This window comes from Xyrauchen texanus, chromosome 5, assembly GCF_025860055.1.
Source record: "Xyrauchen texanus isolate HMW12.3.18 chromosome 5, RBS_HiC_50CHRs, whole genome shotgun sequence".
In the NCBI taxonomy this organism is placed as follows: Eukaryota; Metazoa; Chordata; class Actinopteri; order Cypriniformes; family Catostomidae; genus Xyrauchen; species Xyrauchen texanus.
In genome coordinates this window covers 43,487,683-43,503,083 of record NC_068280.1, presented here as the reverse complement: position 1 = coordinate 43,503,083, position 15,401 = coordinate 43,487,683, and the positions used below count along the sequence as shown (strand labels likewise).

The following is a 15,401-nucleotide window of genomic DNA, read 5'->3' as shown; positions in this document are numbered from 1 at the left end:
TGTGTTAATAGAAACCTAATAAACTTTTTTTTAATTTTTTTTTTTAATAAATGCCACTTGGTTATATTTGTTATATAATGCAAAGATATCCATAAAGTGTGGCTTACGTGTCAGAATATGTTATGAGGCTACTGTACATACAGTAAATTAACACAAAAATGCACAAAGTAAAATTTTTGTAATCAGATTACAGTAACTGATTTTCAATAATAAATTAAATACTATTTCTAAAGTATTACATATGTACATATTAATGTCTTAAATGTATTCTACATATGTTTATTTTTTGTGACCGCTGAAGGGGTTGTGGAAAAACAAAAGCTTCTGTGATGTGTTTTAGAAAGTAACACATCACAGAAACAGATTTATTGACCTTGCTATCATATCAGACTATCAAGTAATTATTTCCTTTTCACTTATAGCATTTTAATTATTATGTCCTAAAGCTCCATTAATAATGCTAAATGTGAACACATCTCCTCTGTTTACGGCATTTTGAGAAGGTATGCCAACAAGAAATCTTAGTTTTCATTGTGAATTTGCTTAGTATAGTGATTATAGCAGTTTTATGCACTGGATCACATATCCTTCAGGGGGTGTTCATATGTTCATTTTGGCAATACTGCTTACAAACCTGCCATTGCTCCAGTAAGTGCCGCACTGTGGCTGGGTTTTCCAGAAGTCCCTCCTTAAAGGTGGCATCTTGTAAGACATTGGCTGTGGTTTCTGCTTCAGTAAGCCAATTAAGGAATTTTTCCAGATCCAAGTAGAAATACTGCAGTTGTCGCATTCCAGCTTCCAAATCCGCTTCCTTGTCCCCAGCACTGAAAAGGGTAATAACGGCATTGTTACAGAGGGAAAAAAAAGTACTTTCACATAAACAGTCAATGTGCTTATCTGACTGTTTAAGGAATAATTCTGGTTCAATACAAGTTTGTTAACATCACCCGTGGCATACATTTGAATACCAAAGAAAATAACTTGGACTTGTCTCTCAGTTTGTAAAAACAAAAATCACATTAACAGTACTGCACTTACAATAGAAGGCTATGGGGCATGGCATTGCACAATCATTTTTGTTTTTATCTCTCAAGCTCGAATGGGCTAGTAAGATTTCTTTTTATAATATTAAAATATTAATAACTATAATAATAATCTAAACCAACACAAATTAGGTATCATTTTAAAGCTTACAAGCTCTACTTCACAATGCATGTAGGCATATTGACAAAAAAATAATAAGTGCTTTGAAATTTGCAGACATATTACAAGTGTTCAGTTTTTTTAATTCATTAAAAATGCTGCACTGTACGTATTATTGCAATCGGTAAAAACATAAAACTCATCACATAGTGGGGGCCTGGGTAGCTCAGCGAGTATTGACGCTGACTACCACCCCTGGAGTCGCGAATTTGAATCCAGGGCATACTGAGTGACTACAACCAGGTCTCCTTAGCAAACAAATTGGCCCGGTTGCTAGGGAGGGTAGAGTCACATGAGGTAACCTCCTCGTGGTCATGATTAGTGGTTCTTGCTCTCAATGGGTCGCGTGGTAAATTGTGCATGGATCGCGGAGAATAGCATGAGCCTCAAGCTGTGAGTCTTCGCAGTGTCATTCACAGCAAGCCACGTGATAAGATGCACGGATTGACTGTCTCAGAAGGCAACTGAGACTTGTCCTCAGCCACCTGGATTGAGGTGAGTAACCACGCCACCACGAGAACCTATTAAGTAGTGGGAATTGGGCATTCCAAATTGGGAGAAAAGAGGGATAAAATAAATAAATAAAAAAACTCAACAAATAGCCATGTTTCTTATGTTGTTGGAAAGATCTCAAAAGAGTAGAATACAACCAGCCAATTTGTTTTACTCACAGACAAAAATAGTCTTGGCGTAAGTAAATAATCTTTGACATACATGTTTCATGTGAACAGGGTTTGCTCACATGCCACATATTATAACTTCACGAAAAATAAACAACATCAAATATCACATACTATTACTTAGAAGAGGTGATTATCTTTAAAATGAACCCACACAAAGTAATCAAAAGCATAGACCATTAGAAAACCCTAACGAAGCACAATGTGCACACAGGATCTGGCTATCTGGCATCTTTCTATCTGGCCACAAACACATTAGCTTTCATGGATCAGATTATGTCATCTGAAATGTTGTAGTGTCATGGAACACTAAACCAATCAGATTGGGTTCAGATTGCTCCAACCAGTGGTGATAGTTCATCATATTTAGGCAGAGAGTTATGTGATCAATCACTCTAAATACATATGGCCAACAGGAGATGGAGCCAAGTACATGACACAGAGTCAATGATGACCCAAATGGCACAGAATGAAACTCATTCTGTGCCATTTCATTACTAAAATCATGCTGCATGCTATGCACACTTTTAGTCATTGCTGTGTTTGGAAGTATAATTATTTCTTATATACTATTATTATGTTTTATTTGTTTGGAGACGCTTTTGGGTACTAGGATAAATTATATTTGAAATACTACAACTTTTGATAGCTTTTTTTATATCAACATAAAAATTTACTCGATTACAGTTGACATGATTGGGAACAAAACAAAAGCAGTTTTTCTGGGCCACCTTATTTATATCCTGAGGTATACAGAGCTGGTTTTGTAATTGGTTTTAAATTTGAAATATTCCTTGAAATCAGTAACAAATGCTTAAAATGTAAATCTCGTCAAAGCAAGTACACCTTTAAAAATGTGTTTTTGAATGCAGTACATTATGGTCATTATTTTCAATTATATAATATAAAACAATTCCATAAATACTAAAGATGGTCTAATTAAATATTTCAGAAAATGCTTATTGTGATGAGAAACAGCCTATCAAGCCTTTTTAGTGAAAGTTTCATTATATCCCACTCCATTCCTAGTGATATGTTGAGTTACCAACTGAACACATTCCGAAAAATAACTACTCACCAAGCTCACCAAGCTCAAAAACAAGCTCACCACTTTTTGAGGTTGGCCCAAGCCAGATTCATGCTCTCAGTCATTTGTTTCACTTTGCGTGTGTCATCTTCTGCATAAAGGGTCAATAGTTTGTTTGCCAGTTCATTGGTGACATTCATCTGAGCTTGCCACTGCTGTATATCCTTAGAAAGTTGCTGTATATAATATAAAAACATTCCATTCAATATAGGTTTACAGTTTCTCATCACATAAATACACTTACAAAAAAATTGTACATCATGGCCAAACATACACCGATCAGCCACAAAATTAAAACCACCTGCCTAATATTGTGTAGGTCTTCCTCATGCTGCCAAAACAGCGCCAACCCGCATCTCAGAATAGAATTCTGAGAGGCAATTCTTCTCACCAAAATTGTACAGAGCGGTTATCTGAGTTACCGTAGACTTTGTCAGTTCGAACCAGTCTGGCCATTCTCTGTTGACCTCTCTCATCAACAAGGCATTTCCATCTGCAGAACTACAGCTCATTGGATGTTTTTTTGTTTTTGGCACCATTCGGAGTAAATTCTAGAGACTGTTTTGAAAATTTCAGGAGATCAGCAGTTGTAGAAATACTCAAATCAGCCCGACTGGCACCAACAATCATGTCACTGTCAAAATCACTGAGATCGCATTTTTTCCCCATTCTGATGGTTGATGTGAACATTAACTGAAGCTCCTGACCCGTATCTGCGTGATTTTATGCACTGCACTACTGCCACACGATTGGCTGATTTGATAATCACATGGATGATTGTTGGTGCCAGACAGGCTGGTTCGAGTATTTCTGTAACTGCTGATCTCCTGGTATTTTCACAAACAACAGTCTCTAAAATTACCTCAGAATGGTGCTTTTTGATGAGAGAGGTCAACAGAGAAGGGCCAGAATGGTTCAAATTGAGAAAGTCTACAGTAACTCAGATAACCGCTCTGTACAATTTTGGTGAGAAGAATAGCATCTCAGAATGCGCAGTTTTGGTGGCACAAGGGGGACCTACACAATATTATGCAGGTGGTTATAATGTTGTGTCGTGTTAATGTTGATCAGTGTATGAGGACACCCCCTATGGCTATTTAGGCCATGCAGTCTTTCAATTTCTTCTGAAATAGAATAAGTTACTTTTTGACTAAAAAAGACTTGTATGTCTCACTTGTGGTATATTATGAAATGCATATTGTTTTACATTACCTTGACATCAGCATTCTGGCCTTTTAAATTTTCAATGCTGTGAGACACTTTCTTCCAGCTGTCTAGTTTCTCATTGGCTTTTTTAATGAGAGGCTCCACCCTTTTTCTGGCTTCCAGCCAATTGCTTGAGTCCTGATGCATGTTCTGAAGTTTAAGAACCCTGTCCATCAGCTTGGTGTGGGAGTCTTCCCAGTGTGCCTGTAATTTTTCAACTTTAAAGAAAAGATGAAAAAACGTTTGTTATGAACTGTTGTAAATATGTCACGAAAAACACAGTTTATATAAAGGATTAATTGGGGGTGAAATGCATTCCATGCACCAAATTGCTAGGATGTGCTGGATGATAGCCAGGGCATTGTGATGTTGTTAATAGGGTATTCTGTGTTGTTGCTTGCTGGCCCAAGTCAAAAGGGACCATGTCTCTATGATATTCTAGTTCCTAGATATGCCTCAGCTCCCTGTTTAAATGTATGTCAATGGAAGTTGTTTGTCTGTTTTAATGTCCAACAGTTATACACCGATAAACCACAACATTTAAACACCTGCCTAATATTATGTAGGCCCCCCCCCCCGCCTAATATTATGTAGGTCCCCCTCGTGCCACCAAAACAGCGCCAACCCACATATCAGAATAGCATTCTCAGATCCTGTTCTTCTCACCACAATTGTACAAAGTGGTTATCTTAGTTGCCATAGACTTACCATAGACAGTTGGAACCAGTCTGGCCATTCTCTGTTGACCTCTCTCATCAACAAGACATTCCATCCACAGAACTGCTGCTCTACTGGATGTTTTTTGTTTTTGGCACCATTCTGGGTAAATTCTATAGACTGTTGTGTGTGAAAATCACTGGAGATCAGCAGTTACAGAAATACTCAAACCAGCCCATCTGGCACCAACAATCATGCCACTCTCCAAATAACTGATCACAAATATTTTTTTCCCCCATTCTGATGGTTGATGTGAACATTAACTGAAGCTCCTGACTCATATCTGCATAATTGTATGCACTGCTGCCACACGATTGGCTGATTAGATAATCATATGGATGATTGTTGGTGCCAGATAGGTTGGTTTTTACGTACAACAGTCTCTAGAATTTACTCCGAATGGTGGCAAAAACAAAAAAACATCCAGTGAACTGCAGTTCACTGCAGAGAATGGCCAGACTGGTTAGAACTGACAAATCTATAGTAACTCATATAAACGCTCTGTACAATTATGGTAAGGAGAATTAATCTGAGATGCAGGTTGGTGCTGTTTTGGCAGCACAAGGGGGACCTACACAATATTAGGCAGGTGGTTTTAATGTTGTGACTGATAGGTGTAAATTGGTATTATTCATGTCCTTAGCACAAAAAGTTACACAACAAATTTCAACACTAAGTATAGGGGTTTATTCAAATCACAAAATTTGAGCAATAGTAAAAGTAATACTTTTTCATTACATTTTTATTTGATAATTTTTTTACAGCATATTGTTTATAGTATTAGATAATGTCAAAGCCCCTGTAACACTTGGTAAGACACAATACATTAATTGTCATATAGTCATTATTTGCTTTTTTAAATATTTTAGAGATTAAAGCTTAGTTTGCATCAAGGCATTGCAGTTGGGAGAGGATCTTGATAAGGACAAGACAAATGCAAGTGAGGTGACTTACTGTGGTCTGTAATGGTCGCCCGTGTCTCAGGATTATTGGTTTTGTTCTTCAGGTTTTGAGCCGCTGTGATTTGTTTGTTCAGCTGTGGGCATCTTTGCTCCATGTCTTGCAATGCTGACTATTAGATCATCAAAACACAGTTTTTTATTATACATTTTTGTGGCATATATTATGATGGTCTTATGCGCTACCATATAAGGGTTCCAGTGAAAGGGGTCATTATCAAACTTAATTTTTTTCTCTCCCCTTTTGGTCCAGGTTAGTAAGGTTTGTTTGTCCCAAAAAATATTTTGTCATACTTACATTTTTCCGTGACCATTGTCTATTATTTCTCTGACCCTTACAATTAAACAAGCAGTGTTTTTGTAGTTGTGCTTTAAAAAAACTTGGATTTAAACACCTTTGACCCACGAATGAAACGAGAAACAGTGCTTTGCTGTCAGATATGCAAGGATTCCATAAAGAGGCATTTTTGCATTTTGGTTTCAATAAATGGAAAATTTGATTTTTCATCAAATCAATCCTTCAAATGGGGACATATCATGGACAAAGTATTTTTATGTTAAATTAAGATACATAAAGCATTTAAATAATAACATATTTCATTAACATACAAAGATATTAAAGTAACAATACATTCAAAAACACCTGTGCAATTCTAAGTCAAATGTGGTAAATATGGTATACTGTATGTAACTGACTGTATATATTTCTTTGCTGCTTGGATTCAGTAAGTGGCCCTTTTGGATTGGGGAGGAAGTTTTGAGTTACGAAAATAAAATATAAAATAAAACATAAAGCAACTCATTATAAGATACACTATGTGGCAAGTAAAAGTATGTGAAACCTTTGGAATTAGCTGGTTTTCTGCATTTGTTGGTTGTAAAATGTGTTTTGATCTTCATCAAAATCACAAGTATAGACAAATACAATGTGCTTAAGTTAACAACACACAAACAATTATAATCTTTCATGTCTTTATTGAACACATACCATTAAACATTCACAGTGCTATGGAAAAAGTAAGTGAACCCTTGGATTTAATAACTGGTCAATCCTCCTTTGCCACGAATAACCTCAACCAAGCCTTTCTGGTAGCTGCGGATTAGAAATTTGTCCGCACAATGTTCAGAAGGAATTTTGGATGATTCTTCCTTAGAGAACTGCTTCAGCTCAGCCATATTCTTAGGATGTCTGTTGTGGATGGTTCTTCAGAGGTCATTCCATGGCATCTCTATTGGGTTAAGTTCTGGGCTCTGACTGGGCCACTCCATCAGGTGGGGATTTTCTTTTTTTAAGACATTCTGTAGTGGATTTACTTCGATGTTTAGGGTCATTGTCCTGCTGCATCACCTAAATTCTACAGAGCTTCAGCTGGTGCACATTAACCCTGACATTATCCTGTATGATATCTTGATTAACTTGGGAATTCACTTTTCCATCAATGATGCCAAGCAGTTCAGGCCCCGAAGATGCAAAGCAGCCCCAAATCATGATGTTCCCTCCACCGTATTTCACCGTTGGGAGGATAATTTCATGTTGTATGCTGTGCCCTTTTAATGCCATACATAGTGCTGTGTGTTCTTCCCAAACAATTCAACCATTGTTTGATCCGTCCACAAAATATTTTCTCAGTAGTATTGTGGAGTGTCATGGTGGTCTTTGGCAAACTTCAGGCACGCAGCAATGTATTTCTTGTAAAGCAGCTGCTTCCTTCATGCTTCCTGCCATGGACACTTGCCTGTTAAATGTTTTCCATATAATAGACTCACGAACAGAGATGTTAACCAGTTCCAATTCATTCAAGTCTTTAGCTGTCACTCTTGTTTTTTTGTTTGTTTGTTTTTAACCTCACTGAGCATTCTGTGGTGTGCCCTTTGAGTCATCTCGGTTGGTAATAAATTGTCTCCATTTATAGACATTTCTCTAACTGTGGACAGATGAAAATCTAAGCACTTTGAGATAATTTTGTAACCCTTTCCAGCTATATGCAAAGCAACAATTCTTGATCATAGGTCTTCTGAGATCTCTTTTATGTGAGGCATGGTCCATTTGTGGTTCATTAATTGGATGCCAGGTTTGCTAACTCCTGACTCTAATTGGCTTTTGTTGGCATCAATAGCATACTTTTTCCAACCTACACTGTGAATGTTTGAATGATGTATTCAATATGTACCAGAAGAATACAATAACTTGTGTGTTATAACAGATTGTGTTTATTGTAACTAAGATAAAGTTCAAACCAGATTTTTAAGACAAATTCATACATAAAGGCAGGTAATTCCAAAGTGTTCACATAGATTTTCATTCCACTGTAGCCTACATATAAAAGTGCAAAAACAGCCTGTGTTATTCTAAGGGTCAGAGAAAGGGTGGAAATGGTTATGTAAAAATAAATTGCAACTTTATTTGGTTCAAGAAATGGTAGCTAACAGTTTAAGTGGACCTCAATAAATAAGTTAATTTAAAAAATACATGCAACAATAGTACAGAATATGGAACCTTTAGGACAGTAAACCATGTATTTGAATACACATTATGGTTTAATGCATAGATAAAAAGCTGACCTTGAGTTTCACCGTCATCTCATTTATCTCATCAAGATCTCCGACCATCACTCTCTGAGTCTGAACCATGTGATCCAGAAGAGAGAGCCAATCATCAAGCTCCATCCATGATTTATTAAATTTTTCAAGCGCTGCATCTCCTGCAGCACTACCAGTCAAGGTTTCAGCTGGAAAGTAACAAATTATATTTCATATTCATATTCATTAATATATTTCATATTTGCAACTCCTTTTACTTCAGAAATTTTTGGAAGAACATCCACTGATTAATCCTGCATAGTTCAGGAATGTGTAAGTATAAATGGTCAATGTTGACTTCACATTGACTCCAATAGCATTTTTACTACAAATTCAATCACCATAATGTGCGATAAGCATATTATACCATATCATACCTGAAAGCTGACATTTGCTTCTCCACTCTTTAAGTAGAACTTGAATGGAAGTCCAATCTACACTAAGACCATCAAACTGCCCCTGGAACAAGCCAATTCAAGAGAGTGATATTAAATTGGAGTTTTATGCCATGAAGAGGATGATACAGCATGATGCATTACAGTACAGTGAGGATAGAAACTACTTCCAAGTCTACAGAGTAATCTAATATCATAGTGATATCTGAATTTGTTTTACACCTTTTCTGGTTTGCATGGTGGTCTTTCTTTGGCCAAAACTGCTTCTACTGCTGGCTTCTTTTCCTTGACATCATCCTCAATCTATAAAGAAAGAAATTAACACCAAACCCTTATTTAAGATGCTGTATCAGGTCAAAAAGTACTTATTAAAACGTGTCTGTTCTAATTGTTGCACTGCATCTAGCTTTTTAGCACAAGGACACGTTCGGTTTGAATGGCCCCTAACACGTAACCAAAAGTAACCATGTAACATAATAAACTGCTGTAACAAGCTACTCTTTAAAGTACCATTTCGCTTTAAAACAAACAAACTTTGCTTTAAATTGAGTTCACCCATAAATGTAACCAAACGGTAACTCCTTTTTCTCTTTACATCTTGTCAATGCAGTCTCTAGGCAAGATCAGGATTTTTAGCTCGATTACACTTCCTAGTGCTTGGCATAAGCAGAGCGCCATATGGTGCTATTGGAAGTGTAATCAAGCTTGATATCATGATCACCAAGGAGACTGCTATCAAGATCTCCAGTGAAAAAGGAGCTACATTTTGGTCTTTTCTCACCTAAAACCAGCTGGATCACTTCAGAAGACCACTGGAGTCTTATGGATTACTTTTATGCTGACTTAAGCAGAGAGATTTTTCTAAAATTCTTTGCTTGTATTCTGCACCAGAAAGAAAGTAATACACATCTGGGGTGGCATGAGGGTGAGTAAATGATGAGAGAATTTTCATTTTTGGGTGAACTAACCCTTCAAAAAACAAAAGAACAAACAAATAACAACTGCAATATAGAAAATGCGAGAAGTCCTTGCTCATCCAATTTGCTGCTATAATTATATTGTGGTAGATGAGGTATTGCTAAGTGGTTGCTAAGGTGTTCTGAGTGGTGTTATGTAGTTGCTGAGGTGTTCTGGGTGGTTGCTAGTGTGTTGCTTTGACATTGCTTACTGGTGCCTATATACTGAAAGGACTAGATCCCTCCATCAATCTATGGGACAAATAAAATGGTAAGTCCAACCATATAAAAAAGCTGCATGATTTGAGTATCATTTGTGTCACAAACAGTGTGGGGCAATTAACAGGAAACTAAAATTTGGTTTTGAGAAAAACAATAATATAAAGTGACAGTTTACATCTGTCACAGCATGTAGTAGCATCAAAGTAGGCAAACCAATACCACTACGGTAATAACCATAATCAGAAACAATTCAAAATCACATAAGTACATCTGTACTGAGTTATTTTTTAAGCTCAGTAATTGTGAGTTATTTTTTAAGCTCAGTAACTGAACGAAAAAAAAATACATTTCCTGAACCTATTAGTTCCACGTCTAGGAAAACTAAACTCGAGTCCTGATGGGAGCAGCTGAAACTATCCATGAGGATAAGGATGTTGGGAGTATAATTAAATAGACAGCGTGCGTCATATGAAAGTCTCTCTTGGTACAAATGTGAGAGACTGTGCAAAATGAGACCAATGACTATGTGACACAGGTTTAATAATATTCAGGGTTTTTTTTCTTCTGGCTTTGGCTGGCAAAACCGGCAGGTCATTGAAAAGGTCAAAAGTGAATTTTATAATAGAGTACAACTTCAAAGATTTCTTAATCGCTGAATATACTTTGATTGTGATTGTTCATTTTGAATTATCAACAGGTTTAATTCACATCAATATAACACTATTTAAATCACATTTAAAGTCACCAAAAATTAATTAATTTAACTTCCATTAACTTTCCAAATGAAACTGAATATTCAATGAGAGAGAAACTAGCTGAAGGTCAAGTTCACCCTCAAGAGCATCTAGATGTTACCCAAAGTTAAATTTTTGTATTTTTTTTATTGTACTTTGAAATTATTTACTGTAACCTTTAAAAATGTGCATTAACCAGCATTAATGTACTGCATTACTAATTGGATTTTTGAAAGGCAACTTGCTTTGCCTGAAAAAATGCCTAAAGAGCTACTTGGCTGTTGGTTACCATTAACTAACATTAGCCAACATGGCTTTACATTTCTGCCTTTAAACCCTCCAAATATTAACCCCATTCACATCCATTGTAAGTGCTTCACTGTAACCATGATTTATTTTTATTTTTTTTTAAAGAAGGAAAAAGTAAAAAAAAAAACGAATTGTGGTAATCCACATTATGCCTCAAAGGCTGTCGATTAAGCTTAACTTGTAGTGAACCCGGAATATTCCTTTAAAAAAAGTAAACATGGCCAATTTAGAGTTTCTGTTGAATTGAACACTTTGTTTAAGCATTGTTAATGCAGAATATTGAATTTTCTGTTAGAATCTAGAATCCACATTTGTTGCCACTCCACCAAGGCCGGTTATATTGCTAGTTTTATAGAGTATCAGCAAAGAACATCGCCATGAATTTATTGGGACAGTCCCCTTGGAGCAACCTGAGGTTATGTGCCTTATTTAAGTACAAAATATTGATGACTTATGGCTTGCTTCTGGATGCCAGCCCTGAGCCTGAACCACTTCACACCACCTGCTATGCAATTGTAACTGAACATGGTTGAAAAGCAGGAGTGTGGATATTATGTTCTACAAATAGTTGCAGGATCACATCTGGGAAATTACCTTAGGGTCTATCGCAGTAGGACACTGCTCGAGTTGACTCCTTGTAGCGGAGGCCCAGCTAGAGAGCTTGGAGAGCTGTTCCTGATACAAAGACAAATCTCTGAGGAGATCCTCAATTTGACATTGCTTCTCAGGAAGATCAGTGGACACCTGTGGAGGAGAGAAGGAAATATGTATTTTTCCCCACAGTAAATCACTGCAAAAACATGGTCATATTTTACCCTAAAATCAAAAGAAACACTTAGTAAACACTAGTAAATGATTAGACGCATTATGGTATTAAGAATGAGCTTACTGTCATGAAAATAATGTTACTATGCAAAAAAATCTTAATGGTCCTAAAAATAGAACAAATTTTCTTTATGCAAATAATGTCCAGCAGACTTTGCGAGGATCTAGGAGTGCTTGGATCTGACTTTTAAAACTATTCAATGATAATGCTTTCATTAGGCTGTTAACGGAAATTATACTTGTGCTAATCATGCCAAGGTCACAAAATCATTGAATTTAATGGTCTGAAAGGATCAAACATCAGACAAGTAAAGATCAAAGGAAATAATTTGGATTACCTTGGCCCATCTCATGTTGATAACCTTTAGATGTTTCTCCAGTGGTTTGACTTTATCAGCTGGGAGAGATGAGCCTTTGCTGTTGATCTGTTGTAGAGTTTGCTTCCTGATTGGCAATTCCACCACCCGAGCCTGAAGATTTTCACGCACACATATTAATTATCTGCTCGCCTTTGTGACTCATATTTGGTGATTCATCTCATGGGAGAATTCGAATTTTAATATAGTGCCAAAAGAAAAGTTTGTTCCCATGTGTGTGTGAGCTAATGATACCAGCATGTTCCACGAATATGGACATTTTTGCATCAATGTACCATAATGTTTTTTTTAAAGCATTAAAGGCACAAATCCAGTGTTTTGTTGTTGTTGAGGGAACTATTAGATATGTTAGATAAACAGTTGTCTAAGAGAAAATTAACCTAGCTAGTTTTAAACAAATCAAACGTCTGTATACCCCTAGAGCTTATGACCTGTCCAACTTAAAGCATCTTAAAGGTGAAGTGTGTAACTTTTTTGATGTCACAATATGTTCTATTATCCCAGTTTATTGTTCATTAATAACTATAGGTAACTGTGTTGGGGTAACATGATAAAAGTAACATGTGTTACATAACCAGATTACTTTTCAGAGTAACGAGTAAAGTAACGCAATATTTGTGATTTTAGACCACAATGTACACCTCTACTGTCCCTGTATTGCAAGAAATCAGGAGTAAAAGTGTGCAAACTTCGGGGAGGAGAGGTAGTGCATGATTGGCATTGTTGTTCTACAGACTGTGAGGCCATAGACTGTCTAGCAGAGAGAGACGAGTCACTTCTATTTAAATGAATGGGAGAAATTGGAACACCCAATCAAGAAACTCTAGCAATGGATGAAGAAAGGAAGTCCCGCCTTACAGGTCAAAGAGCAAATCACCTTTTAGATACAGACATCGCCTGTCAATCAAGTCGCTAATGCGCATGCACAGTTAGTGTTTTAGAGTAATATGAGGTCAGCATTTGGTTGAGTGAAAAATGGTTGATTTATGTGTTAATACACACTGCATTGAAAAGTCAGTAAACACGTTTGGACAGAGGGATTATAAGACTAGTATTCCAGTGGACATGACATGATACACAGGGTGAAATACTCGCTCAATTCACTAACTTATGCAGTCAAAGTACTCTGTTACAGTTCCCCTGTAACTGGGAGAATGGGATGAGAAAAGATGACTCTGGATCAGTGGTTCCGAGCAACATTCTACATCGATTGTGTACATAGAGAAAATGTCTTAGTTTTAAAAAGATTCTAAATTTTAGTTTTACAATAAACATGTAGTTTGATTGATGAAACAAACCATTTATATGGCATTTTGGTAGTATTAAAAACTATTAATTTTTTTTCATTTCAAGTTGTATCAATAGGCGCCTTTGAAGTTGTGCCATCTGAATGCACCGTGGATCAAAACAAGCGTGCTCTGAGATGACTTTTTATATTATTATTATATGATTATTCATTTTGGCTACCATGTTGATGGAAAAACATATCATGCACATTCATGTTATTAATTCTTTAATATAAATTAATAAATAAATACAGTTGCTAGCATGACCTGTAACGTCTCTTGTATGCAATGCATGGCTTATTTGTATGGAATGCATAGCATAGCAGAAGAGAAAGTGGCTGTGAGAAAAAGTAAAGAAAAGGTAACGCAAAAGTAATGTACAATTTACTTTCCATAAAAAATACTTTTTAATGAAGTAACTTTTTTTTTAAGGAGTAACGCAATATTGTAAGAATTTCTTAAAAATGTACGTTACCCAACATTGATAGGTAAGCCATTCGTGGGTTTACCTTCACCAAAAGTGAAAACAATGAGCCTCCCAGGCACTATCAAAACATAGATGTATATATTTTGAGCAGCCTGCCCATCCCTTTCTAGCTCAACCTATAGCGTCAGTTTAGGGCATGACTACTTGTGCAGCCAGGGGAAAATGAAATACCATGGCAGACGTGTACAAAGGAAAACAATGTTAGCATTGCCTACAGAGACAGAGAGAAACGAGGAATCATTGGCATCACATTTACAAGGTGGAGGACACACACCCCACAAATTATGAGATTGCTCTGGCAAATGGGCACGCAAGTAGCAAATTCACCCAAGTATTAACAAGTAACTACCTTCCCCACGTCAACAACAGCGATCTCGCCTAGGGCTCCAAATAGTCAATAAAGGTCAGGGGCGTAGATTCCAGGGGGGATGGGGGGGGGAGGCAAGTTCGAATCTCCTACCTCAGCTATTTATTTATTTTGAATCTTGCGTACTTGCGCCATTCTGTCTAAAAATACCACATATTTAAATGTGTACTATGATGCCAGCATCATGTAGTAAGTTTACATTTAATGTAGAGCAAAATATTGAGTCAGAAACATGATTTTTTGGAATTGACGAATCTGCTGCCATTCGTTCACATCTGGTGTAAAATGGAAGGTCACAAGTTAACCTGAAAACCAATTGAACCATTTTCGGACAAGCTGATTCCTGTGCTACACTTTCCATCCAGTGTGTATATGTTATAGTGATCTTGTTCATTACGATGGCCTATTTGTTTATAGGAAATCAGAGAGTGCAAAATTCCATGATGAGTCTAATGGGTGTTGGCAAAGTTTGTTTGAAAACATACTTTCTTTTTGTAATTCCGTTTGGTGCCACTAGGAGTGACTAAAGTACACAATCCACCTTTAAACTTTTCAATGGTATTCAATAATTAATATTCCATAAATTGGACAAAATCTTTAAAATGTTTATTCAGTTTATAGCAGTAAAAACTATTTTCCATTCCTAACTAACTTTAATAAACAAAACTGAATATTTGATTGTGTCGCACATTTTGCGTGAAACCCTGTTACCGGCATGATTTTCTTCCATTAAAAAACAATTGAACATTCCTTAAAAGGAAAATTCCAGGATCAATGCAAGTTAAGCTCAATTGGCAACATTTGTGGCATAATGTATATTACCACAAAAAAATTATATTGACTTTTCCCTCCTTTCTTTAAAATGCAAAATTTGAGGTTACAGTGAGGCACAATGGACATCATTATGCCTCAAAGGCTGTGGATTGAGCTAACTTGTATTGAACCCAGAATATTCCTTAAGAATTGTGACACCCAAGAATTAATAACATCTAGACCATTTTTACATCATGT

At 36.5% G+C, this 15,401-nt stretch overlaps 1 protein-coding gene across 5 annotated transcripts in view; it reads right to left on the bottom strand.

The window, feature by feature from the left end:
• The window catches only part of dmd (dystrophin), a 148,658-nt gene that overhangs the window by 62,607 nt on the left and 70,650 nt on the right, over positions 1 to 15,401 (bottom strand). For all 5 annotated transcript variants that reach the window (XM_052126402.1, XM_052126398.1, XM_052126400.1 and 2 more), the window contains exons 47-55: positions 12,212 to 12,343; positions 11,643 to 11,792; positions 9,050 to 9,130; positions 8,810 to 8,891; positions 8,415 to 8,581; positions 5,848 to 5,965; positions 4,183 to 4,394; positions 2,992 to 3,146; positions 635 to 824 (exon numbers count right to left, since the gene is read on the bottom strand). In XM_052126402.1, the coding sequence (XP_051982362.1) occupies positions 635 to 824; positions 2,992 to 3,146; positions 4,183 to 4,394; positions 5,848 to 5,965; positions 8,415 to 8,581; positions 8,810 to 8,891; positions 9,050 to 9,130; positions 11,643 to 11,792; positions 12,212 to 12,343 (1,287 nt within the window). The remainder of the gene's footprint in view (positions 1 to 634; positions 825 to 2,991; positions 3,147 to 4,182; positions 4,395 to 5,847; positions 5,966 to 8,414; positions 8,582 to 8,809; positions 8,892 to 9,049; positions 9,131 to 11,642; positions 11,793 to 12,211; positions 12,344 to 15,401) is intronic.